The 27,821-nt window shown below is 39.9% G+C and overlaps 1 protein-coding gene across 1 annotated transcript in view; it reads right to left on the bottom strand.

The window, feature by feature from the left end:
* Positions 1-27,821, bottom strand: part of LOC131592508 (guanine nucleotide-binding protein G(q) subunit alpha) — a 333,898-nt gene that overhangs the window by 158,671 nt on the left and 147,406 nt on the right. Inside the window, exon 3 of the mRNA XM_058864069.1 lies at positions 1,966-2,120. Within this exon, the coding sequence (XP_058720052.1) occupies positions 1,966-2,120 (155 nt within the window). The remainder of the gene's footprint in view (positions 1-1,965; positions 2,121-27,821) is intronic.

Raw genomic sequence — 27,821 nt, 5'->3', positions numbered from 1 at the left:
TATAACAATGATTCAGCAGAAAAAGTATATAAAATGGATGGAGTATGTTTGTTAAGCGTCCCCAGCATCCTGAATAAAGAAGTGTCTGCTTATTCGCATCAAAGAATAAATTTGGATGTTTCTTTCACCCTGTTTGGTGACATATGAACTGTATTTTTAAATAATGCTTCTTTGCTTTCTGCTAATTGTTTTTCCTGGACTTATATATGTGAAGAAACTCTATTTGCAAGCATAAATATAAGAGAAGGTCATGTAAAGACTCATATGCAGTGCTTCATAATTATGATGTTTTATTACTTGTTCTAAAACAATTTTTGCAGAACACCAAAAAATTAACTCTAATATTTTATAATTAAAATCTACAAAATCCTCAATAAATCATGTTGTTAAATGGTTACATATGCTGAGCTTTAAAAATTACCAATCAACTAGTATATTTCCTTTCTGGAAGAAAATGTATGAAAATTATGTTTCTGTAGCTCATTAATGAGCTATACTATTTTAATACTACCCAAAAGATCTACTATGCTGATGATTTCATTGGAACTACGTCAAAACTAAGATTCAGTACAATTTGATCTGAAGTGACATCAGATGCCTATTCCCTACTTTGGAGACTTATTAATTTTATTGTATTCTTCTAAGGCAACCATTAAAATATATGCATTAATTTCAATTTTGAAATCAGTATTATATCTATCATGGAATCAAAGTTAGGACATACAAATATAAGAAATTCAAAGTATAAGAAAAACTGTTTCACCTTCTACTTATGTTTGCTGTTCATTTCAAAATTAAAACAATCAGAAAGTATAGTTAGCTTATCTCTAAAACATTATTTTCCTACTTACATATGCTAAAATTTTTCATTTATATGTAATTTCCTATGATTTTTAGCTTTCTTACCATTAAAAAATAAACCACAATATTGTATATTTGGGGACACTGAGAATCCATGCAATACAAGAGAGATTTTACTGTATTTTGAACCACTGTGCACCAAAATGTGCATATATAAGTAATAAAAGTGATAGACTGTGAAGGTAAACAGCTCTATGGGACAGCATATTGCATAGAACAACCTGTCAGTAGTAGCTCTCTAGCTGCCTAAACTGTATCAGCAAGATATTTTAAAGTTTGTCTTGACTCAATCATGTATAAAGTATTGTGCTAGATAAGGACCCTCAGGCTACTGTGCAGATAATTCTCACTCCAGACTTTTGTTATGTGTAGGGCCATGTTCCATCGATTTTACATTCATGGTGCCTTTCACTTTCTTCTGTTTTCCTCAATGAGAGGATGCCTTTCATGCAAACCTAACATGGAGACTAGAACAACATAATATGATTGATTTCCATACGTAATCTAAAAGTTCTAGTGGAGACCATGGAACTTTTTTCCACAACATTAATACCCAAGTATAGTAACTTTTTCTAGTGGGCAGTAACAAAAAGTCATCCTCCTCTACCATCATCCTTTTTTTTTTTTTTACCAGATGAAAAATTTTATCAGTGCTTTGTAGTATATTACTCAGAGCAACTGAATTTCTCAGAGATTACATTTAGACAATGCTCAGGGTCCAATGTTAAATTCCATTGCTATTTTAAACTAGGAAAACATGTTCAAGGGCATTGAATTTTTTATGAATTGCATAGAGGTCTACCTTTGCATTTCCCTAGTAATTAACTTAATGTAAGATTTCAAATTATCATAGGGTTATGTTTTGAGAAACAAACACACACATAATACTAAACTAGATACACTACCTTCCTTACAGTAGTCTTTACATCCACATTATTAAGTGCAGGTTTGTGCTGAATATGTATGCACACAGATACTTGTACACACATACAATAAAGCTGTACATATAAGTACACAAAAATATAGTATACAAAGTTAAAAAAAATAATTTGTTAGAAATAACAGAAAATAAGATGCAGTTGTTTGTAACCACTATATACTTACTATTTTGTTGAATCTGATAACTGATATTCTCGTCGTCTATCATAACATTCCTGGATTCCAGGGTCATTCCATAAACTTCTCAGTGCATCTACATAAGGGTTCTCAAAAGTTGACACCTTCTCTACATCAACTTCTCGAACTAACTGTGCATGTGCCTAATTTGAAACAAAGAAAACAATTAAATTTATTTAATTTTCTGTGTTTACAAATAGTTCATATATTGTGAATGTGGTTAACAAGAATAATTTTTCAGACTGGCCATCTTACCAATGTGTGGTTATGAATGAATGATGTTAATGTGTGTTCAAACTAAGAAAAATAGTAATAGAGATGATATGAGAGAAGGTGAATTAATAAATGAGTATATGGACCATTATTTCAGAATAAGCTTATCCTAATCCAGTATTATTTAGCTAAAATTGATAAAATGTTCACATGAAAATTCATATTTTATTAAACTAATTTTTAAGAAAGCTTTCATTTTTCAGGTCCAATTTTAGGGCATATAATATGCTTGCTTTGTAAATTATAACCTCTTAAGCAATTTTGCAGTTAGATTGATGGGAGCAGAAAGAATGGGAAGGAGGAAGAAAACTTGTCTTTTAAAGAGATTTATTTTTATGTACATACACTAAGAGAAAAAAAGAACAGATAAAAACTTAGCAAACAAAAAACCCAAGGGATTCTATTCTTGAAATCAGTCTACATTTCAGACTAGGCTCATTTCAGTAAGGACACAGACTCCTTTGCATTTTAAATCAGGTAAGTGCATAAAATAAGGACTGGGTTTGTTATTTTTGAAGTAATTTATCCTGCTTACACACATACAACCTGTCACACCTCTTTTTAGACAGTCCAGGAGAATGCTACTACTCATTACTTAACAAAATTTTATACCTGCAACTATTGTCTACTCCTAGGGAAATCAAGAACCCCAAATTCAATCTGAAAAATGTTTGTCTTTGAGATATGGAGAACATACACTCTCTATTATAAGAACTCAAGTCTCCAAGTTCTAACAAAATATATTTTCTTCTGGAACACCATGTTCACCCATCCCAAAACTGGACAGATCATGAAGGGTTTCCACTATCTCATAACAAAATTTTTAAAAAATGGTATTCCACTAAGCACAAGCCAATACTCTTGTGAAACAGCAAGATATATTTTTTCCCAAAAGATTTTGTATTTTTTGCTCAAGCCCAGTTATGTATTCAATTGCCTTTAAAGTCTTCCAAACGAATGATACCCCAAGTATTTGCTCACTACTTGTGACAAACTGATTCAGATATAATTTATTTTATTGTTCTTGAGCTCTGAAAGTATGTCCAGCTGATATCAAAATGCTAGCAGAGGTAAAAGACTGACTCAATTCAAAAGTTGCTCTTAAGCTTTCATCAGAAATTCATCATAATTGACAGATGCTCAAGTATTATACATCAAGAGCATCATAAAAGGTAATTACCTTATTCAGTTATTATTTAGACATATAATTACTAAAAAATAGATCAAGATTTTTAATAGTTTTATTTACCAGTTCTGTTTGTCTTGCCCTAGAACTAATATGACTTTGCACTAGGTGGCAAAACCTGTGAAATGAAGTTCAATATATACCAATGACGTGTATACATCAGAAATCTACTTCAGCCTTTTTAAAGAAACATTCTTTCCTCAATGAAAACTGTTTCTGGTTCCCTGGGTAGACTTGGGTAGACTCATCACTACTTGTATCCTACTGACATACAGCTCTTCACAACAATGTTGCTTTTCTTAAAAAATAAAAACTAATAACCCTTCACACAGATTTCAAGTCTATGCTACATCTAGGCTATAGTGTCTTGTTCCCCAGAGGTACTATACTTTGCTGTAGATTACAATTTTTCTTTCTCTTTGTTAGTTGTTATCTTTTACTAGCTTCTAAATTTTGGTGAAAAAGAAAGAGATTTAAAACCAGGACTCATCTATTGGCTTGTTTTCTCATTTGCTCTGATAAAAACCAGAAGTAATTCTACTGAAGTGTAATAAGATGCAAAAGCATAAATTTAATGCAAAAAAAGACTCAATCATGCATGATGTGTTGTGGATGCTAAATGCAAAAAGCAAGCAGGAATACAGAGCCTGTGTGAAACTAAGTCACACAAGCTTCTCACTGTGGCCTGAGAAAGCATAAAGAAAAATCCAAACAGTCCTTGGTAAAGGACAACAATCTTTGAAGGTGTTGTTTAGGATCCTTGTTGTTTACTTGCAAGAAACTATTGAGAGACCACCAGCTATTCACCACTCTTCACAGAAGTAAACGAGAACGCTGTTTATTTCTATCTTTAGTACACCTTTTATAGGGTTCTACAGGGTCTGCGGGCTAAGTTACTATTGCCTAATACACACAGGTTTACATTTTTTCTCCTGTACACAAGGATATTGTTTTGCTTTACTTTCTCTTCTGCAGAAAAGTTTCAAGGACTTTAGCCTTTAATATCACGACTTATTCCAAAGGCTGGTTTGTGCAGACAGGCCTTTACTAATATATAAAATATATCAACAATTCCCCCTTTCTGTTTTTGCACAAGCCAGGCTTTGGATGGGACTTGTTTTACACTTCTACAAAAATAAGACAACATATAACTTAAAACTATCATTTTAATTAACACTATAAGTAAAATCTGTCCCCCTTCTAGTACAAGAGACTTCAGCCATCCAGTGATGCCCCAGCTGGCGAACCAACTTTTAATGGGGTCACTATCTTCTTTCAGGGCATGTAGCCCATCTTGTAGTTGTTGTAGTTGCTTATGGATGGAAACTGAATGATCAGTAAGATTTAAACAGCACATGCCTTCAAACTCTTCACAACCATGTCCTTGTGCTAAGAGCAAAAGTCAATTGCAGCTCGATTTTGTAATACTGCATGACGTACACTACTCACATCAGCGGAAAGTTCACTTAACGTTGTTGATGTTAAGTTCAATTTTTTCTTAGTCTAACAAGTGAGCCTTTTTAGAGTTGCTAAGTCTTTAGCAGCAGCTGCTCCAGGAATGAAGAAGGAGGCTGCCCATATTATACCACGATTCCAAAAGTCTGGGTCTCTAACATCATTACACTGTAATTAATTTAGGCTTCGCTTTGACCGTTGGATGTTTTTTATTTTATTAGCTACATTTAGCAATAGATGTAAGCTTGGGTGGAACAAAGTAAGTTTCTCAAGATAACAGGGTCTTCCATGTGAACTCAGCTTAGACACATTAATATTTGGTTTGTCAAGTGTGCTAGAGTGACTCATGTTCTGTCGCTTTTGTATGTTAGTCAGCACACAGTTGACTGGGACTATGCACAGCAGTTACCATGAGTAGTTTGTTCTAAGGAAATGACACCATGCTTGCAGGATCACAATTAAGGCTTTAATATTAAATGAACTTTCAAATATGCTTACACGAACTCTTGAAGGGGGAATACTTATATCTTGCACTAATATATTTTCTAAACTTATCAATAACCTACAAATAACAATTACTACACAAACTAAAACTCTTTATCTTAAACTATTATCTAACCACCTTTAACACACTCACTCCGGCACACATGCAGTCTAAGCGTGAAAGCAATCCACCCCAAGGGGTAAACACACAACTACAATTTGTTTTGTATACAGTTAGATGGAGTCTCTAAACTCTTTTAGATCTTCTACAGAGTTTCCCTCACAAACAGACTATGTTTTAACACGATTTAGTCTTGAAACATCTGCTGCTCTCGTGATGTCAGCTGGCAGCCGATCAGCGACTGACTGAGGGCATTAACGTTCCGATTGTTCTTCAGATCCTTCTTGGCTGGTTTGGTCCATCGGCTAGGCACCCATAGTGGTCCAGCATCTGTGGAAATACAACTGTAACCACGCCCATTAAATAGCAATGGACTTGGTTCCTCCCAGATACCTGTCTTTGGGTCTTTACAATATAATTTAATTTCTGGGGTAGCTTGCATCTTTACCTGACTATTATGAATTACCACCGGGGGCTGCTCTAAATCTCCAACTAAATTGAGGAAATTTAGTGTGAATAACACTTGCTGTAATCGAATTGTAGGGTCTGATTGTTCAGGTGTTTTCTGTTTACTTAAATGCTCTTAGGGTTTTGTGGGCTCTTTCTAAAATGGCTTGTCCAGTTGACACATGGGGAATTCCACTTACATGCTTGACTCCCCATTTTTGTAAGAACTGAGAAACTCGTGTTCCTACATATGCAGGCCCATTGTCTGTTTTCAGTTGTTTGGAACTCCCATTACAGCAAAGCAAGCTACTAAATGTCGAATTACATGTATGCTTCTCTCTCCTATTTGTGCAGTGGCCCAAATAATTTTTGAAAAGGAATCTACTGTGACATGTACATGTTTGAGGCGACCAAATTCAGGCACATGTGTTACATCCATCTGCCAGATCTCACAGGCTTGAAGGCGTCTAGGGTTAGCACCTAAGCCTAGAGTGGTTCCATACTGACTACATTGTGGACAGGATTTTACAATGCCTTGTGCATCTATTGAGCTGATATTAAATTGTCTCTGTAAGGCTTGATGAAAGAGAGCATGAGTCTCTCTTGCAGCTGCGAAAGAGTCTCTTGGTACTGCAACAACAGGACTGACAAGCATGTCAGCTTTTGCATTGCCTTCTCCGAGACCTAATTCTGTTTGATGACTGCGGATGTGAATGATGCAACAAGATTCTCTCCTGTCTTCAATAGCTCTTTTGATTTGCAAGAATAGTTGACACAAGCGCTTATCTGGTGGCTTGATAAGAGCATCTTCAATATGTTGTACCACTCCTACCACATATAATGAATCTGACACAATGTTCAGCTTTCTGTCTCGACAATGAGACAGTGCCCATGAGACGGCTGTAAGTTCTAATGTCTGCAGTGAGTCATGTGCATATCCATCTATGGTTTTGCTTCTCCAATTCGAGCCTTCTTGCCAGATAAAGGCTGCTTTTTTCTGTCGACTTCCTGCATCAGTTTATACTGTAAGGCCTTCCACTGGCTGCTGCACTACTTTGGGCTGTTGCAACCACTGCTGTTTTAAGATGATCTGTAGACGTGGATCTTTAGGTTGCCTGTTGTGTACAGTTCCTGGATAATTGAGCAGCGCTAATTGAATTGGTTCTGAGTGTCTCAGCATCCACTCAAAATTTTCTACCTTTATCGGTAGACTGATATGTTCCGGCTCAGCACCACTAATTTCCACAATTTGCGTTCTCACTTTTTTGATGAGATAAGCAATTGCTTCTGTCCTCTGCCAAATACTCATTGGTGGTGTATGCGGCGTAAAAATCCACTCAAGGATTGCCAAAGGCTCTGCACATTTCTTTGCTAATTGCACTGACTGTACCTTCTTGACAGGCTGCTTGGCATCTTGACAGCTCTCAGGTGGGTCTTCTCCCCCTTTCTCTTTTTGCTAAGCAGGCCATTGGAATATGATAGCACATGGGGCAATAGGGTAGTTACAAATCAGAAGTCCCAAAGGCACATCTGGCAATCTTCTGTCTGCTAGTGCTGAAAGCAGTTTCTTCCCTAAGTATTGGAGACATTCATTCTGTTTTACAGAAAGGGTAATTGGCGTTTGTGGATCTGTGCCTTTTAAAAGGTCCATTAAAGGTGCTATCTCATATATTCTGATACCAGCAATGGATCGTACCCATTGCAGATCACCAATAAGTCTCTGTGCGTCATTAAAGGTGTTGATCTCAGTGGTCAATTCTAATTTTTGTGGGCGGACTGATGAAGATGTCAGAATCCACCCTAGATACTTCCATGGAGCTTGCTTTTGAATTTCCTCTGGGGCAACCACCAAACCTTTTGCTGTGAGTTGAGCGGTGATAAATACAAGATCTTCATCTTGGAATGGATCACATTGACAGAATAAGATATCATCCATGTAGTGATCAATAATTGTCTAGGAGAGTTTTGCACGCACAGGTGCCAATGCCCAGTGTACAAACAGTTGGCACATTGTTGGAGAATTTTTCATCCCCTGTGGGAGGACCACCCACTCAGATCTCTAAGATGGACTTTCTTTTTTGATTGATGGTAAGGTGAAGGCAAATCGCACTGTGTCTTCTTTTTGTCGTTCTAATTGGGAACGGCAGGAAGAACGACAAGGACTCTCAAGGGAGTCAGAACAGGAGAGAATCTCTAGTTTATTGCTTCAGCCATGTTATATAGACTAGTTCGTCGAAAGTACAGAAAGGAAACTCTTATTGGTTAGTAAAGTGCTACATTACCATCATTGGTCAGTGGGGTTCACCACCCCCCTGACCCTCTCCTGCAAGGAAAACACGGGAACAGACAAACAGCACCTGCAGGCTGTTTTCTGTCTTTGAGGATTGTTTTGAATCCTCCCATGAAATTCCCAGGCTAGCTTCTCAGGCAGGTCTGGCAGGCCATGGGGCCTGCAGCTTGCTCTAAAGCTAGCCTCCACATCTTTTTGCAGGGGTATTGTGAAGAAACAGTCTTTCAAATCTATAACTAGAAGATGCCATTCTTATGGCAGCATTGTGGGAGAGGGCATCCCTGGTTGTAATGCTCCCATTGCCCACATGTGGTCATTTACTTTACATAGATCATGCAGCAATCGCCATTTCCCAGATTTCTTTGGAATGACAAAGATCGGATTATTCCATGGGCTGAGCGATGGTTGGATGTGCTTTGCTTGTAGCTGTTCTTTAACAAGTTCATGCGCAATTGCCAGTCACTCCTGAGAGAGAGGCCACTGCTCAACCCACACAGGCTCATCAGATTTCCACTGAATCCTTGGGGTTGGCGGCCTGTCAGCAGTGGCGACTACGGAAAAAGCGATTGAGTATGAAGAGTTAGTGTTGCTCCTATCTGTCTGAAAACATCTCGACCAACAAGCCTTCCAAGGCTCCCAGGCAAAGGCATTACATATGGACATAAGGTGGCAGTCTGTCCTTCAGGAAATTGAAACTGAATTGGATGTACGCTTCTCGACGGTGTGGAGTATCCTCCTTGTCATGGGGTGACTTTACCTTTAAGATAGCTTTGAGAGCTAAGGAAGTTGAAGCTGCTGGTGGCTGATGGGAGTCTTTCCTCCTGACCAATTATTGGCCATTTCTAAGAATTGACAGCAGTTTTGACCATTGAAAAGTGAGATCAACTTGTGAACACCACTTTAAGATGTAAAGCCAGGGTTCTCTTGCTCTCTTTGGTTTCCGGCTTCTGAAAAGATAACAAGGCTCTGTCTCGGCCTCCTCCCCGCCCCCTCCAGGCCGGACAAGGCCGCAGAGGGCGGGGGGGGGGGGGGGGGGGCGGGGGCGGGGAGGAGGAAGAGAAACGGAGCCGGCCAGCCTGGCTTAGTTTGTAGTTTCTGCTGCTGGACTGAAACCTGACACTATGAACATCTGCAGCTTTCCAAGACTTTAATTCTTTTACTACATGGATAAAACGTACAGATTACTCCTTTTTCCCAGAAAGACAGAGAGAGAGACAATCAACATGAAGAAGACATCATAAAACCATCAAAGACAGTGAAGAAAAGAGTTCAGTTTTAAATGGGAAAGAGAGAATAAGGAGATGCTTCATAAGCTGAAATATTTTTCTGTTAAAGCTATGGAGATGGACAATAGTGTTTTGAAAAGACTCCTTTAATTCATGACAGAGTATATTGGGAGGAATGGAGTGTTCAAAGTGTGGATTTTGAGCAAAAGGTAGAGTAATTGTGATACAGTGAGGTGCTGGAACAGAGTGAAGCGAAGATTTGAGGCCTTGAGAGGCAATGAGAAAACTGTTTTTCCAGCAAAGCTCACAGAGACAGATGAAGAGAACTTTTGCCTTTGAATAACTCATCCTTAAAAATTACATCCCTAGACTCATTGACCCATACCCACCTCAAAGTGATGTGAAATGGGAGGAGTGAACTGATGACAGATTTCCGGGCAGCTGGCATCAGAGAAATAGAAAACTATAACAGAAATAGTTTTCTCGTGAAAAACTCCATAGATTAACAGGAGAAGACTTCTGTTTCTCTACAAAGGCTGATGTAAAGACTCTAGCAGGAATTGGGACTGTTTTAAACACCAAAGTTCTAAAGTTTTTTGTCTCTATGTTGTCATGTGAACAAGAGAATGGTGGTTAGTGGGGGATAAAAGAGTTTTCTGGAAGTTTATTCTGGTGTTCTTATTCTTGTAGTTTTGTTAATAAACTTTCTTTATTCCTTTTAAGTTTTAAGCCTGTTTTGCTCTTGCTCTAATCCATATCTCACAGCAAGTAATAAGTAAGTGTTCTAGTAATTTTTTAGTTACAGCTTTAAAACCACGACATTTATTTGGTGCGTTGGCCGGGAAAACGAGATTGGCAAATCTAAACCGCTACATTCCTATACCTTGTACTGAGCTTAAGGCTCTGTGGAGAGGCCATTCTTTTGGCTACCAAACTCGGCTGACGATGGTAACATCAGCTCCTGTATCTAACATCATTTTAACTCTTTGCTGTTTCGTTCTCTGGCACAGGGTGATTTCAACTACTGGTCAATGGTTCATTTGTTGAAGATTCATCACTGCATCTCCTGTAGATCCAAATCCTCTGGCTCCACGTTGAGGAGCAGTTCTAAAAATGTCTTTCTCAGTTGCCACCTTCTGAAGCAACACCAACTGAGCATTTCTTGTCCCTTTACTAATCATAAGTGGAGGGGTTAAGGTGTAGGCACAAATTTGGATTTCGCTGGTATAATCAGCATCAATAACTCCTGGGAGAACAATAAGTCCTGCAATTCCAGAAGATGATCTTCCAATTAACAAAGCACCAAGTGCACTGGTGACAGAATAGATGGGTCCTGTAACTCTAGTTGGGATCTTATGGATGGTGCTGTCAATGCGAGTGACATCTACTGATGCTGCCAAATCAATTCCCAGGCTTCCTCTGGTTGCTCATGGGTTGAGCTGCTGAATAGAGTTGGGCCGGTAACTTGTGTCCCCGCACAGCGTCTCCTCACACTCTTGTTCACGTTCTTTGTGAACTGGCAGGCAGCAGTGGCATGATTGTCCATTTGGCATTGGTCACACCACACAGGAACTCGACAGAATTTTCGAAAGTGTCCTTTGTCACCAGATCGGTACCAAATGCTGGAAGTAGTAGCAGAAGATTTACATTTGGTTTTTAGTTTACTGACTGCAGCAGCGAGTAGACTTGTAGTTGGTTTCATGGCTTCTGCAACTGCATTGGCTACAAGTTGTCCTTGTGTCTGATTAACTCTCAGAGCAATATCTAGCATGTCTCCCACATCTGCTTGTTTTGGGAGTGTGTCAAGGATAGGCTTTATTTTTTAATTAGCATTCTCAAAAGCTAATAGCTTAAACATGCTCTGTTTTGCCGAATGTGCCCAACCCCGAGAAAGGCACCCAGATGGCTAATTGATGTGGCAGGAGGTGACTGCGGTGGCACGTCTGTTTTGGGTCGCGCCATGGCTTCTAATACAGCTGCTACGACCCTGGACTGCGCCTTCATATCCCTTAAGGTATTCAACACAATTCTCCATATCGAACCGAGTGCGACTGCTTCTTTACTCTTTCCCGTGATTGCCATTTCCCACATCAGATTCCCTATATCCGTCCATTCTGCCACTGCAAAAAGCAGTGAGGGCACCGCTAAGCGCCCATGTTTTTTAGCCCATACAACGAGCTTTTCCAGGTCCTTTTCCTTGACTGCTTCACCTCGTTTAACGATAATGCTAAAAAGCCGTTTTTTAGCTGCTGCAAACTCCATTTCCATTTTTCGTGCGGCCACAGCGGGGGGACCCCTCACTTACTCCTTAGCCTTCGGACTCCCCCAGCTACCTGACTCCTTTTTCCGCGTCCCACCGTGCTCAGGTCGCCTATCCAGTACCTATCCGAGGTAGCATCTGTCCACGCTCAGATCTGCTCCACCAACCTCGGTCCAAGGCCTCGTCCCACCGTGCGTGGACCTGTCGAAGCCCCCCTGCCCGCAGGGTCCCTGTTCGGGCGCCAAATATTGAGAGACCACCAGCTATTCACCACTCTTCACAGAAGTAAACGTGAACACCTTTTATTTCTATCTTTAGCACACCATTTATAGGGTTCTACAGGGTCTGCGGGCTAAGCAAGTTACCATTGGCTAATACACACAGGTTTACAATTTTTCTCCTGTACACAAGGATATTGTTTTGCTTTACTTTCTCTTCTGCAGAAAAGTTTCAAGGACTTTAGCCTTTAATATCACGACTTATTCCAAAGGCTGGTTTGTGCAGACAGGCCTTTACTAATATATAAAATATTCTCTACAAGAAACAGTCAAGGGGTGGTGTTCCAATTAACCAATGATAGTGATGTGTAAGTTTAATGACCAATGAGAGTTTTACCTCTCAGACTTTCTTGAACCTGTCTGTAAATGAAGATCAAAGATGATAAATCTTGCTGTCTTGGACAATGGAGAGTCAGTGTCGTACTTCTCTCCATTCCTAATATAGTGTGACAATGTGTGGTGCTACAACTGGTAAATACTGGGTTTGGTTTCCTTCCACTAATATAATATCAATCTTGGAACATTACTTTTGATGTTAGCACTCAAATTACTTGCATGAAAAATCTGAGGACTCATCACTCATCCAGTTTCTGCTGTATAGAATTTATCTAGTACTTCTTAGTCTTCACTGATACTTTTTGCTGTACCCAAAAATAGACATTACTTGAAACAAAATAGTAAGGCTACCACCTCTTAAAAAAATGGTACCATCTGATATTCTTTTCTTTTGGAACACCAACAACTGCTATCAAAGCAGTAAAACAAACAAACAAACCAACATATTCTGCCAGTACCACCAAATCCAAATTGGTAATTAAAATGTAATTACTATTTAAGCTGTAATGTTCTGCAAACAAAATCTAGATGATCTGACTTTACAGTCTGATACACTTGACATCAGCAAAGAACATTTTCCATGTCCTTCTGAAGATATAAGAATACATGTAACAATTTGCACATTATTTGCCACAGATGTTACAGAAATATTCATCAAATTATCTTTATCCAATCACATAAATTTTTAACTTTTAAGAGTTTCTTCCTTGATTTCTGCAGATATTAAAAAGAATCATCCCAGAAAAAGAAAACTGAAATTTCCAGGAATACCATTAGAGGTATTTTCTAACAGCGATTTTATGTTTCTGAAACCAGGAAATCAGGGTGTTAGATGATACCAAAATAGCTGTTTTTCCTTCTTCATCATTCCTTTCAGAAAATTATTGACAATGTTAAAAACTAATTCTGAGCTTGAAGATAATTATAGTTTTATACTGGCCATTCCGGCAATATTATTTTCCCCCAATTGTGTTTAAAAAGAAATATATATTTTTAATCTCTAAGGTTCTGTTCTGGTTCTGGCCCAGATCAGCGGGAGAGGGCATAGCCGAGACATTATGTTATTTGATAACACCTTATGTCATTGTCAGGGGTAGGGGGAAGGGACTGTCTCACTTTGGGAGGGAAAAAGGGTTCCTTCCAGTCAGAAAAAACGTGGCTTTGGTCGGGTTGGGTCTGGCTCTGTGGTGGGCATTTTTGCATGTGAACCATTCTCTTTTTCTATAATTTTGTTATTGATATTGTTGTTGTTACTGTTTTCTTATCTCATTGCCATTTACAGTAAATTGTTCTTATCTCAATCCATGAGCTTTTGCCTTTTGTGCCTACAATTCTCCTCTCTGGCCACCCGCTGGGGGAAGGGGGGGGGGGGGGGGCGTGGAAGAGGAGGTAGGAGGAACGACCAAGAGGCAGTGTGGTTTGGAAAGTCGTTGGGAGAATTAAATTGCGGAGTACCATTCCTAAACCATGACAGTTTCATAGTGTCAGTTTTCTACCTATTATCTAATTTTTTGAAAGCACTGATTTTCCTCAGTGACTAAGCAGGACAGAAAATGGATCTGTTCCCATATTCTCTCCATAGATGCACCAACCTTATGGAATCTTACAACAGTGGTGACCTAGTTACAGGGATAGGAGGCAGAGTTTAGTATTAGGGGTAACAAAATTGTGTATTCTACATTCCTCTACATCATCCTTAGTGGACTGTCTTTTTTAAGGCAGTAGAGGGAAGCATAAGGGCTGCCATTCTTTCTCTGGCCTGGAGCTGGGGAGGGGCTGGGGCTGTCCAGACTGCACTGCCACTGCAGGTCCCCTTGAAACATAGAAATTAACAATTAAGAATTAAGCATAAAGAAATGCCTGACCAGAAGAGAGGGGGAACTGACAAGAGCAAGAAAGGAGTGAGACTGCAAGATAAGATAAAGAGCAAGAATACACAAACAAGATGCAAAGACAAAGGCACCACAGGATAAAGAGATTCTTTGGACCCCTAAGCTGGAAAGAAATGTATCAAAGTCCAAAAAGTGGTCAAAGGACTAAAAAGAGCATGTGCGAGAAGACAAGGTGAAAGTTCAGCCAAGGAGAAAATTGCTGACCTCATCCCAGAGACCCCCCCCCAGATGACCACCTGACCAAAAACGAGCTGTGCGCAGCCGCAAAAGGGCGTGGAGCTAATTTTAATATGAAGCGAGGACAGGCGGAGTTAGGAAATGAATATGTATTAGGCGTATTGTGCAACCCTAGTTTGTAAAGGATAAAAAGAGAAAGCCAAATCTCAGAAGTGTTCATGCTTTTCGGAAGAGATATCCCCCATGCACCTCAGCACTGAATAAATTTGTACCTACTCTTATAACTACTCTGGAGTTATAGAGTTCTTTTTTATCCGCATATCACCCCGTTAGTCCTTTTCTCCAGCTGTGGAGCCCAAGCCTTGAAAAGACAACTCCTGTCCAGAAGGCTGCCCTGGGAAATGGAGCGGCAGGGATAGTCCCCAGTCCAGTCGAGCCGTGTGCAGCCAGAGCCTGCTCGGGACCCAGCCGCATGCTGCCTGCCGGTTTGCTGCTGCCTTCACTGACAGAGACCCAGCACCCCCCACTGCCATTGCCACTCGCAGTTAGGGAGAAAAAGACACTCGCCGCAAGTCAGGGAAGATCCAGATAGCGACAGTACCCCCCACCGCGACCACCACTGCTGCTGCTACGGGGAGGGAGCTTGCCCAGGACCACGCATCTTGGCAGCATAGTTCCTGGTTTGAGCTAGTTCATCGGGTTTTGTTTTGTCCCTGTTTTTCCATTGTTCCTGGGCTGGGGGGAGGAGGTTTGAGCCACAAGAGCATCACCGGTGTGCTGCCTGTTCTCCCAGGTGCCACATGGCAGACAGTGTGGGGGCAGCTACCATTTCGATTTTGCCCTAGAAGTAGGGGGCCAGGTGACGTTTTGCCTTTGCTGGTTTTGTGGGTAAACCATTTTCCTCTGTATTGTGTTGTTAGCGCGTTTTTCCTCAGTAAAATTGTGAATAATGTTTTTGGTTTTACCTCTCACAGTCCTGTTTTCTTTGTTTTCCCCTCCATTGCTGGGCAGGGATGAAGGGCTTGACCAGTATTAACTTTTTTTCCCACTGAGTTATTTTTAAAACCGTTACAAATGGTTACAGTCAATGTTAGAACAAACTTAGAAAGAAGTTAATTTTTTTTTATATTCCTTTTGATATTGTGTATGTAATTTTATTCAAACTAGCTTTGTTGGAAATGATACAAAGTTTAAAATGTTTGTTATAAATACATATTGTGATGTTGGCTTTTGGCAAGTATTAAGATGAATGTTATATGTATAATGTTAGAATGGCTTTTGCTGTAGTTTTTTTCTTTTTCTCCGGCTATTAGCAAGAATTTAGGCATAGGTCAATATAGTGTATTCTAACTGCCTGACCAGGCAGGATAACCTCCAGTTAACAAATGATGGGGCCCAGGCTGCTATCAACACTCACTGCCTGTGGAAAAAAAAGCCAAAGCCCAAATCAAAAGATGATAAGAAAGGAATTAAAACCGCAAAGCCAAAAAATGTGCGTGCTCTAAAAAGGCGGACCCAAGGAGTGTCTATGCAAAACAATTCCTGGAAAAGTTTGAATATGCATAAAGTCTGTGCAGTAGACATGGTATATAAAGAGTGTTCCCAAGATACCAGGTGTGCTTTTGGCAGAGCGCCAAGCACCCAGCCTTTTTAACTCTTTGCTTTATTTTCTGTGTCTCTTATTGTCTTTATTAAACCTTTTAAATTTTACCAGGAGAGTGAACCTCATTTTTCACATGTTTATATAACTTTATTCAGGGGTTTTGTTCACCTTTGCCCAGGGGGAAAGGAATTGAAGCTTTTTTTCAAAGGAATGTTCACCACTGGAGGCACAAACAGAAGAGACACAAAAGATAACTACCATCAACTTCAAATATCACCCCTGGAATGGTCGGAGATAGCTGGTCTGGGGAAAGATAAGAGAATAAGAATGAGAACCTAATTAGCATCAAAGGTAAAGGGGTCAATAACCAGTAGGAAACCAAATACTAAGAACTGTGTAACTTGGGACCAATGAAGATTGAACCAATTAATTTCTCTGGGTTTTGACTGTACAAGTATGTGAAAAAATCTGGTAAAGATTATGTGATGGAATGATTTTCTCTGCACAACCCAGGCAATGTCTGGATGAAATTATTTCTGTTGTACATCCTGGCCTGAACAACATCCTGGCCAGAATAAAGTGATGCCTTGATTCTCTAACACTGAAAAGATGTCGTTGGAGAGTTTTTGTTTTTTCTGCAGTTTTGGTGACAGCTTTCTAACCTACCAAAAAGATTTATGAGAGACATACACAAATGCAGTCTATTTTTAAAAAGTATTCTAATCCACAGAAGAAAGCAATATGCTTCAGATGCACTAGGCAAGGTTGTTTCATATCATTGGTCTATGTGGACTAATTGATTTTCAGATGCCCATTTAAAGAATCTCTCTTACATAGGAAAACAAATCTTAGCAAATATTTTCTGTTTTGTAACAGAATTTCCCAAAACTGGAAGAAATGTAGCTCTTGGCCTGCCAATAACTAAATCATCAACCACAGTGAATCCTGAAGACAGGCTGAGAGAGTTGGGGTTTTTCAGCCTGGAGAAGAGAAGGCTCCAAGGAGAACTTTACGGTAGCCTTCCAGTGCCTAAAGGGGGCCTACAAGAAAGCTGGACTGGGACTTTCTATAAGGTCATGTAGTGATAGGACAAGGGGGAATGGCTTTGAACTGAAGGAAAGTAGGTTCAGATTAGATAGTAGGAAGAAATTCTTTACTGTGTGAGGGTGGTGAGGTACTGGAACAGCTTTTTCAGAGAAGTGGATACCCCATTCTTGAAAGTGTTCAAGGCCAGGCTGGATGGGGCTCTGAGCAATCTGGTCTAGTGGGAGGTGTCCCTGTCCGTGGCAGGGTGATTTGAACTAGATGATCTTTAAGGTATTTTCCAACCTAAGCCATTATATGATTCTAGGTCTGCATGGTATAATTCACATAGATTGCATAATTGACGTCAATGGCAAGAGATCAGATCCAAGCAGTCTGGGAGCTGAATGGAAGTCAGTACAAAAAGCCATCATCATGACCATGACTTTTTCTCTCCTGTCTTGAGAGGATTAACATCCCAGTGATTATTTTCTTGAAAATGTAGCTCTTGCTTGGAGAAGAAACAATTATTTATGCTAGTCAAACAAAGTCATGAGTCATTTCAAACTTGGGAGGACAAGGAAGTTGTGAAGTTATGCAGGAAGAAAATTAGAAGGGCCAAAGGCTACTGCTGTAAGAGACAACACAGAAAAAAGAGAAGGGCTAAAAAGGATCTTCATCCTTTACTGGATGCAAAGGGAAACATAGTGACAAAGGAGGAGGAAAAAGCTGAGGCACTTAATGTCTTTTTTGCTTCAGTCTTTAATAGCAAGACCAGTTGTCCTCAGGGTACCCAGACCCTTGAGCTGGAAGACAGAGAGAGGAATCAGAATGAAGCCCCCATAATCCAGGAGGAAATGGTTAGCTATGCTACTTAGATGCCCAGAAGTCTACAGGGCCAGATGGGATCCACCCAAGGGTAGTGAGGAAGCTGAGAGTTGAGTCTACCAAGCCACTTGGAATAATTTACCATCAGTCCTGGCTAAATAGGGAGGTCCCGACTGACTGGAAGTTAGCAAATGTGACACCCAAGAATTGGAAGGAGGATCCAGGGAACTACAGGGCTGTCAGTCTGATGTCAGTGCCAGGGAAGGTCATGGTCTAGATCATCTTGCATATGCAGGACAAGCAGGGGATCAGGCCCAGCCAGCATAGGTTTATGAAAGGCAAGTCCTGCTTGACTAACCTGATCTTCTATGACCAGATGACCCACTTAGTGGATGAGGGAAAGGCTATGGATGTTGTTTACCTGGACTTTAGTAAAGCCTTTGAAACTGTCTCCCACATCATTCTCCTGAAGAAACTGGCTTTCCATAGCTTGGATAAGTGTACTCTTTGCTGGGTAAAAAACTGTCTGGATGGCCAAGCACAGACAATGATGGTGAATGGAGTTACATCCAATTGGTGACTGGTTACTAGTGATGTTCCTCAGGGCTCATTATTAGGGCCAGTCCTATTTAATATCTTTATCAATGATCTGGATGAGAGGATTGAGTGCACCCTCAGGAAGTTTGCAGAGGACACTAAGTTGAGCAGGAGTGTTGATCTGCTGGACAGTAGGAAGGCTCTGCAAAGAGGTCTGGACAGGCTGGGTAGGTGGTCAAGACCAACGGTATGAGGTTCAGCAAGACCAAGTGCTGCATCCCACACTTGGGTCACAACAACTCCATGCAGTGCTATAGGCTTGGGGAGGAGTGGCTGGAAAGTTGTTTAGCAGAAAAGGACGTGGGAGTGTTGGTTGACAGCATGCTGAACATGAGCCAGTGTGTGCTCAGGTGGCCAAGAAGGCCAATATCATTCTGGCCTGCATCAAAAATAGCGTGGCCAGCAGGACTAGGGAAGTCATTGTCCCTCAGTATTCAGCACTGGTGAGGCCCCACTTTAAGTACTGTGATCAGTTCTGAGCTACTCACTACCAGATGGATGTTGAGGTGCTGGTGATGCCTTTTCTTGGTCTTAAAAATTGAGAGCCAGACACGGTTAAGGGATAAGGGGTTTTACCTCAGTATTTTAGTAAAGATCCTTATTGGTGCACCACTTTGCCAAGGTGTAATGCACTGCAATGCACTCACGTGATAGATCACATATACAATTTATAGACCTTACAAATTAGCATATTTAACGGGGATGCCTCAATGGGAGGCCTGGATGAATGGTGTGATATTCCCCTCTTTGAGGAATTCCCCCCTGGATGGGCCAAATCTCTAGTTTACAGGATATGTTCTAGAAAGGACCTTGGTTTCCCAAGATAGTGTAGGGTTTTACGGCCTCCTACTATGAGGCCTTTAAGATGTTTGGTGTCCTGGCGTAACAAAATACTAGGGCTATGCTAAGTTATCAGACTTAAGGAATTACAAGTATGCATGCTAAGAATACTGAGGATACATAAAAGTTATACAAAAACTATATAGAACAAAAGGCAAAAAATCACCTTGGCATCACTGGAGCATGTCCAAAGAAGGTGGACACCAGTGAAGCTGGTGAAGGGTCTAGAGCATAAGTCTTATGATGAGCATCTGAGGGAGCTGGGATTGTTTAGTCTGAAGCAAAGGGGGCTCAGGAATTACCTTATCACTCTACAAGTACCTGAAAGGAGGTTGTAGTGAAGTGGGGGGTCAGTCTTTTCTCCCAGGTAACAAGACAAGAGGAAGTGGCCTCAAGTTGCATCAGAGGAGGTTTAGACTAGATATTAGGAAAAATTTCTTCACCAAAAGGGAGGTCAGGCATTAGAATAGGCTGCCCAGGGAGGTGGTAGAATCGCCATTCCTGAAAGTGCTGAAAAGGCATGTGGGTGTGGCATTTGGGGATATAGTTTAGTGGTGAACACGGCAGTGCTGGTTTAACAGTTGGACTTGATTATCTCAGAGGACTTTTCCAACATTAATAATTCTACAATTCAACACTCTTGAGTGGGACAGAGCACTGGATGATTTTTTTGTAAAACAATTTATCAAAACAGTGCAAGAATAGTATCAACTAATTTTCAAGTTCTTCTGCAGACTACTTCCATAGATGCATGCCATCTAATAAGCATACATCCATATGATTAAACACCACAATACTAACAATAAATAAAATGGAAACATTAGAGCAAGTGTTGATAGGCCATATATTTTCCTTGACCTATATAGACAGTTTGAATCAATTTGCAATATTTTATTTTAATAAAGGCCACATATAAATGTTTTACTTCTTGCTTTCTCATGTATATTCCTTTTATTTTTGGTATTATCGAGAATCACAGATGAATTTAAATTTTGCTTTAGAAGTATATAGGCTCTGCTATTTACCTGAAAATCAGCATGAGGATAAGGTTAACCTTACTACCCACATGTGTACTGAACAATAATCAAATAATCAGCACTTCAATGGCAGGACAACACTATATAGTAATATAACTATACAAAGTTTCACCTTTGTAAAATATAAGCCCCCAAACTCTTATGAGACTTCTAATTATACTAATTATACCCTTCACTTTTTTCTCCCTCCTTTTTTTAGTTTGCACTAAAAAAAACCAATAAAACAAAACCACCCTAAACAAAATCAAAAAACAAAAACCTGTCTACGCTTATTTCCATTAGGTTCAGTACGGGAGAAGCAAAAAGCCATTTAGTGCATAAGACTGCTGAACTGCATAGAATGAAATTTTAAAATTGTCCTGATTATTTATGCCATAATAATTAACTAATTATTTTTCTTCCTTATTTCTAGAACATTTTTTCATAACTCCTTAAGCACTAAAAATTATGCATGCTATAGTATCTGACAATCTTGATATGTAATGTCATGTACATTAATGTAGCTTTTTTAAAAAAATTGAACCAAAATTAAGTTCTAAGTTTATTTTTATTGTTGTTATTCTCAAATAGCACACAGAGCTGAAGGCATGCATTCTCTATGCTTTTAACTGCTATCATCTGAGATGTTGAGTTTTTTATTACAATAGTGAAACACAACCAACTTAACATAAAATTTAGGATAATTTAGGATTCTCATATTTTATCCAGTTTGTTCCAAAATTTCTTTAACCACAAATATTGAAAGCATTCATCTTCATGAATTTTTTATGTGAATAATCTGATATTGATAGTAAAAGGTTTTAAAACCTTAGAAAATTCGGGGACTTAGAAAGAAAGTTAGGTTTGGCAAGCCCGGGAAAAGTAGGCCCTGGGAAATGTTAGGCCTTGTGCTTGCTAAAGATCATGTGAAACTGCACCTGTGTAATCAGTATATGATAAATGATACAATTGTTAGATGTGATTAGATATAATTATTGTTTAAAGAACATGAGGAACAATGTTAGGGGGTTGAGGGGGATCACGAGAAATCCATGCTTGGGTAAAACCAATGCTTACAATAGAACAATGTAAGTTTAATAATTAGCATGTAAGTTATATAACAACAGACTATAAAACATGTTCAACTCAAAACCAAATCGGGTCAGATTTGGGTATGTGTACCCCTGACACCCAGAGCTCTTCAATAAAGCACCTTCATATAATCATTTGTGATTATGTGTGTTCCTGAATGCTAACATTTTGGCGACCCAGATGGGACCTTGTGAGTGCTGCTGAGCTATCTCACGACCCAATCACACTCCAGCCGGCACCGAAGGATTCTCGGGGAGCCCATCAGCCTTGACCGTCTCTGCTGCTCACAGCGTCCCCAGGAGAGAAAGTTAAGGTGCTTTACTTTGGTTTGCGTGCCTGCCAATAAGACGCAGTGAAAGCTGCGCTTGGTTGGGCTAAAGGAATTCCTGTTGGTATTGCCTAGGCACCGTCCATCAGACAACTGCGAAAGCGTCGCAGGTTCGGCATTTGTGGTGTATTGTAGTTGTAATATGGAGAAGCTTAAAGGGATTTTGGGCAGCAATGCTCCCATACCAGGTACTTCTCCTTTGGGGTGCTTCTTAGCACATTGGAAACAAGGTAACTTTGGGGAAGAATTACATAAGACTAAATTAATTTTGGCAAGATCTCCCCACGGAAGAAGACCCCAGCAACCCCATCTCGTCCGTTGGCAGCTATAACCCCCCCCTTCTCTCTCTCTTTACTATGTTTTCTTTATCTCTCCCTCTCCCTCTCCCTCTCCTCTATCGCATAACCCTTGTTGGCACTAAAATAAAGGTGCATTATTGCTGTTGTGATTTAAATTGAAATCCCTTTGTATCCTTTTTGCACTCTGAGATCAAACGACCTTCTCATGACTCCCACTCATGTTAGCGAATCATGACATTTAAACTGGAGTCACAGACAGGATGGCTGAGAGACAGAAGGGGCTGCAGGTTTGGTGTGCAGTCTGTATTAGGGGAAGGATGTCTCGCTCCAGCCGCACCTAGCCCAACACTCCCCAAAGAGTGAGCGGTGTCTAGAAAGCAAGGAGGGCCACTCGAATTTCCCGCAAACTGCACACGCCGAGGTGAAAAGCACCCCACACTCACTTGAGGGCTCTGTCTGCAGAATTTCGCAAAATATCTCTTAGTGCAAAAGGGCGGGACTGTTTTTGTTGTGGTTGTGTGTATGAATTTTGACTGCTTGGTGTAGCAAAGAGACAACCAGAATTTTAAACTGAAGGAGTGCCTCCCAAGCAGATTTGGTCGATTTATCCATACAAGGAAGCAAAAAGTTGTGTGTGTGTATAATTTAAGTTTATACCTCCCTGTAGTGGTTTTCCCTTTGTAAAAATGACTGAAAATGGCAGTGCAGAAGTTAAAGCTGCATTTTATGGTCTGTTAGCAAAACACAATGCCAGACCTTCTCCAGGAGGGGAAGAGTGGATGCTTAGTAGCTGGTTTAATTTGAAAAATGTGATTGATAGAGTATGTTTTTTTACAACATGAAACAAAATTTAAACTGGGCAAAAATAAAACTATGCTCAGTTTTTGGAGCTTGTCTTACAGCAGCTATAGAAACTCACTTTAAGTGAAGAAGTGAGGAAAGAACTATAATAGACTCCCTCCAAAACCTAGTTGAACTTCTGCAAAAACAATTAGATGAAGAAAGGAGTAAGATCACTCTGTATCGAGCAGCCCTCCATGATAAAAATTCAAAAATGCTGACTCGCTAAAAGGAACAGAAGAGAGGGAAACCTCCCTCATTAATCAAATTTACCCTCAAAAGGAGCTAACTTGGATTAAATTGTGGGGAACAGTGGTGTCCTAGTTTGAAACCTCTAATTAAAACAGAATATAATTATATCAATGATGAAGATCTTGTTCCACATATAACCACTAAAAAACCCCCGTATACTGCTAAGGAGTACGGGTGACTCCCTCACGAGTCAAAGACAGAATACGTATTTAGAGTGTCTCTCACTGGAGGTGATCAAATTGGATTGAGAGAACAGGAAGCCAGTGAGTACTGGGGACATGAAGTCTTCTTAACAGCAGGAGACAGACATAACCCATGGTCCCTAACTCAGCACGCAGCTTATTGGGCAGAGGGGCTTAACCCCTTGGAAAAGGGGGGGACCCTATAGCTATAGTTGGTACCCCCAACCAACTACTGGAAAACATTCACAATGCTGCCTGCTTGCAAATGATATAGAAAAGAAAATTAATTGCTGACTATGAATCACCAATGTTGTTACCTGTGAAAACTGAAATTATGACCCCTTTAATTCAAGGCCTTCCAGAATCACTTAAACGTACAGCAATTTTCCTCCAAAAAAAACCAAAACCATAACAGCTATAACCCCTGTGGATAGACTAGATAGATTTCTTAGGAACCTGACTGATTGACCTGGTTCCACTGATCCTGGGTTTACTCCCTTCACCACCCCCTCTCAGCTGCCAAATTCGCAATTGCGTTCTCCTGCTAGGAGCTATAAAATTTGGACATAGAGCAAAGTTGCAAAAGAGCTAATTATGGACCTGTAAAAATCCCAGAAGAAAAATCAGAGAAAGCAAAGGGTGTTAGATACATAGGTTCTCTTAACAAAAACCCAGAAAAGAGAAAACAAATCTCTAACCGTCAGTATTGGTGGTCACTAGAGATAAAGAAGGGGGTCCCCAGAAATGTAATGGATGGCTTATCACTTAAGCTTTAAGTAAAGTAGTTTCTAATTGGCAGTGTCCCAAGTTCATTGTATCGAATGCCCCCACTGTACAACCCAGCACACCTCCACAGGCTCTGGGCTGTGAGCCAAAGCAGTCTCCTTCTCAGCTTCTGGGAGTGGAGCCCAAACAGCTTTAGAATCAGGGAAACTGGTAACTCTGCCTCTCATGGGTGAGCAGAGAGACAGGTTGGTCGTATTTAAAATGCTCACTAAAAATAATAAAACTGGAGACATACTGATTACAGCAATAGTGGGTCCTAAACGTGTACCTATTACTCCTGTAGTTAACACTAGAGCCCAAATTTCTGTGTTGACCAATACAGACTAGTACAGGATTTGAGAGCAATAAATGGAATAACTAAAGATATTTACCCAGTGGTAGCTAATCCTTGCACATTGTTAACATCTGTAAAAGAGAAATATAAATGGTTTACTGTAATTGATTTAAAAGACGCCTTTTTCTGCATACCCCTTGACAAAGAAAGTAGGAAACTGTTTGCCTTTGAATGGGAAAATCCAGAAAATGGAAGGAAAACTCAGCTCACCTGAACACGACTCCCACAAGGATACAAGAACAGTCCAACACTATTTGGAAGCCAGCTAGCTAAGGAGCTGGAGATTTGGACTGAGAACGGGCAAATACCGAGAGAACGATAACTGCTGTTACAGTATGTTGGTGAAATACTAACAGCTACAGAAGAGAAAACAACCTGCATAAAGGTAACAATTGAAATTTTAAATCAGCTGGGAATGGGAGGATATAAGGTGTCTAAAGAAAAGGCACAAATTGCCCGGCAAACTGTGATTTACCTGGGATGTGAAATCTCACAAGGGCAATGTAAGCTGGGTGCTAATCGTATTCAAGCTATTTGTGCTATTCCAGAACCCCAGAACTTACATGAGCAGTGAGTTTTCCTTAGGATGACAGAGTGGTGCTGCCTGTGGATCATGGACTACGGACTAATTGCAAAACCCCTGCATGAAGCTCAGAAGACACAGCTGTTTACCTGGGGAAAACCACAGAAGGAGGCCTTCCTCAAACTGAAGGAAGCATTGACAACTGCTCTGGCATTAGGATTGCCTGATTTGTCCAAAGATTTTCACCTGTTTGTGCATGAAAGACTACACCTAGCACTGGGAGTGCTGACCCAGTGTTTGGGAAGCTGGAAAAGGCTGGTAGGCTGCTTTTCCAAACAGCTTGACAACGTGAGTGCTGGATAGCCTTCATGCCTGTGGGTAGTTGCAGCCACTGTGATGCTGATCCAAGAAGCTAGAAAACTCATGATGAGTAGACACATAAATGTCTACGTGCCACATATGATAACCACTGTTTTAGAACAAAAGGGGGGCCATTGGCTATCTCCAAGCAGGATGATGAAATTCCAGGTAATCCTGACTGAGCAGGATGATGTCACACTAAAGAAAACTAACCTTTTGAATCCAGCTTTGTTTCTAGGTACCACAACTGAAGAAGGCCCATTAGAGCACAACTGTGTAGAAGTAATAGAGTACAGCTATTCAGCAAGAGAAGACCTGAAAGACATCCCACTAGAGCAACCAGACTAGGAGCTATTCACAGATGGAAGCAGCTTCATGGAGAATGGGACCAGATACGCTGGATATGCGGTAACAACAGTCAGTACAGTAGTGGAGGCAAAAGCATTATCACCAAATACATCTGCCCAGAGGGCAGAACTGGTTGCCTTAACAAGAGCACTAAAATTAAGTAAAGGGAAAAGGGAAAACATCTGGACTGACTCAAAGTATGCTTTTGGAGTAGTACATGAACACGGAGAAAGAAAGAAGACTACTGTCTTCTCAAGGTACATACATTAAACATCAAGATGCAGTCCTGCAATTGATAAAAGCAATACAAAAACCTGAACAAGTAGCAATTATACACTGTAAAGCACACCAATCAAGAAACTCCAAAATTTGTGAGGAGAATCGAAAAGCAGACTGAACAGCTCGACAGATAGTTCGATAAGTGCAAACAACAATGGCATTGATACCTTTAAAAGTTAATGTATCTCAATTTAATTTGCCTCCAAAACTGAAATATTCAATAGAAGATGAGAAATTGGGACATTTGCTAAATGCACAAAAGAATTCAAAAGGGTGGTATGTAACCGCACAAAGACATATAGTGTTATCCCCCTTGATAATGAGAAAAGTTCTACAAATTAAACATAACAAATGCCATTGGGGTTCAGAAACATTGGTAAAATTGCTAAAGCAAAAATTAATCTCGGTATGGATGCTAACAATGGCAAAATCAGTAATGTCAAAATGTGAGATTTGCTTGAAAAACAACTCAGTGGGTAGACACAGGAACAGCTAGGAAAGATTAGGATAGGAATAGAATCAAGATGACACTTAGCAAGAACCCTCTAGTGAAGTGAAATTTGGGTGGGCCCTAGAGTCTTTGCTCGGTTCTATGGCAAACTATCAGAATAGAGAAATGTTGTACAAACTTATAGGTCAGGTAGATAGACTGGCAAGACTCACCCGGGAAGGATTTAAAGAACTAAATGTACAATTACAAGCCACCACAAAAATGACTTTACAAAATCAATTTGCCCTAGATTTGCTACTCCTAAAAGAGCATGGAGTGTGTGGGTTTTTAAAGGGACGGATTGATCATCGCTGCATACACATCCCAAATGTAACTGCAGATGTAGAATATGACATCAATCAGTTGCAACAAATAGAGCATGAAGTGCAGGAAGAGCAAAAGGATTTGACTACAAGTTGGTTAGGCAAAATCTTCAAAGGGTTAAGGTAGAATGTGAGTTCATGGATTAAATCTATCATTAAGAGTGTGATAATCTTACTAATTGTATTCTTAGCAATTTGGTTAGTTTACAGCATCTTAAAAGGAGAAATACCGAAGAAAATGTCCTGGAACCAAAAAATAATAAAGGCACTGACACGAGATCCACACCCACCATCTTCTGGTTCTCCACTTCGTGACAACATCCAGGACAACGTTTACATCAATCAAGAATTCGAAGAACATCACGTATAAACTCAGAAACAAAGGACTGTATCAAGTGAAAACATTTGCACTTATAGTGAAGTGAAAATGCTTTCAAAGGGGGGAATGATAGTAAAAGGTTTTAAAATCATAGAAAATTCGGGGACTTAGAAAGAAAGTTAGGTTTGGCAAGCCCAGGAAAAGTAGGCCCTGGGAAATGTTAGGTCTTGTACTTGCTAAAGATCATGTGAAACTGCACCTATGTAATCAGTATATGATAAATGATACAATTGTTAGATGTGATTAGATATAATTATTGTTTAAAAAACATGAGGAACAATGTTAGGGGGTTGAGGGGGATCACGAGAAATCCATGCTTGGGTAAAAACAATGCTTACAATAGAACAATGTAAGTTTAATAATTAATATGTAAGTTGTATAACGATAGAGTATAAAACATGTTCAACTCAAAACCAAATCGGGTCAGATTTGGGTATGTGTACCCCTGACACCCAGAGCTCTTCAATAAAGCACCTTCATATAATCATTTGTGATTATGTGTGTTCCTGAATGCTAACAATATTAGTTTGAGCAAGTGCTTATCAACTTGATTAAGGTGACAACTACTGAACTCATAATCATTACTGAATTATAAATGCCCTTGGGGGAGAAAAAAAATATCAGCCAAATCAAGGTCAACTTGTACTATACAGTTTAAATATTTCTTCAAATATTTGTTCAAATTAGTTTTACAAAAA

The sequence above is a fragment of the Poecile atricapillus genome, chromosome W (genome assembly GCF_030490865.1).
Source record: "Poecile atricapillus isolate bPoeAtr1 chromosome W, bPoeAtr1.hap1, whole genome shotgun sequence".
In the NCBI taxonomy this organism is placed as follows: Eukaryota; Metazoa; Chordata; class Aves; order Passeriformes; family Paridae; genus Poecile; species Poecile atricapillus.
The sequence above is the reverse complement of the archived record's forward strand: the minus strand, read 5'-3'. Positions and strand labels throughout refer to the sequence as shown.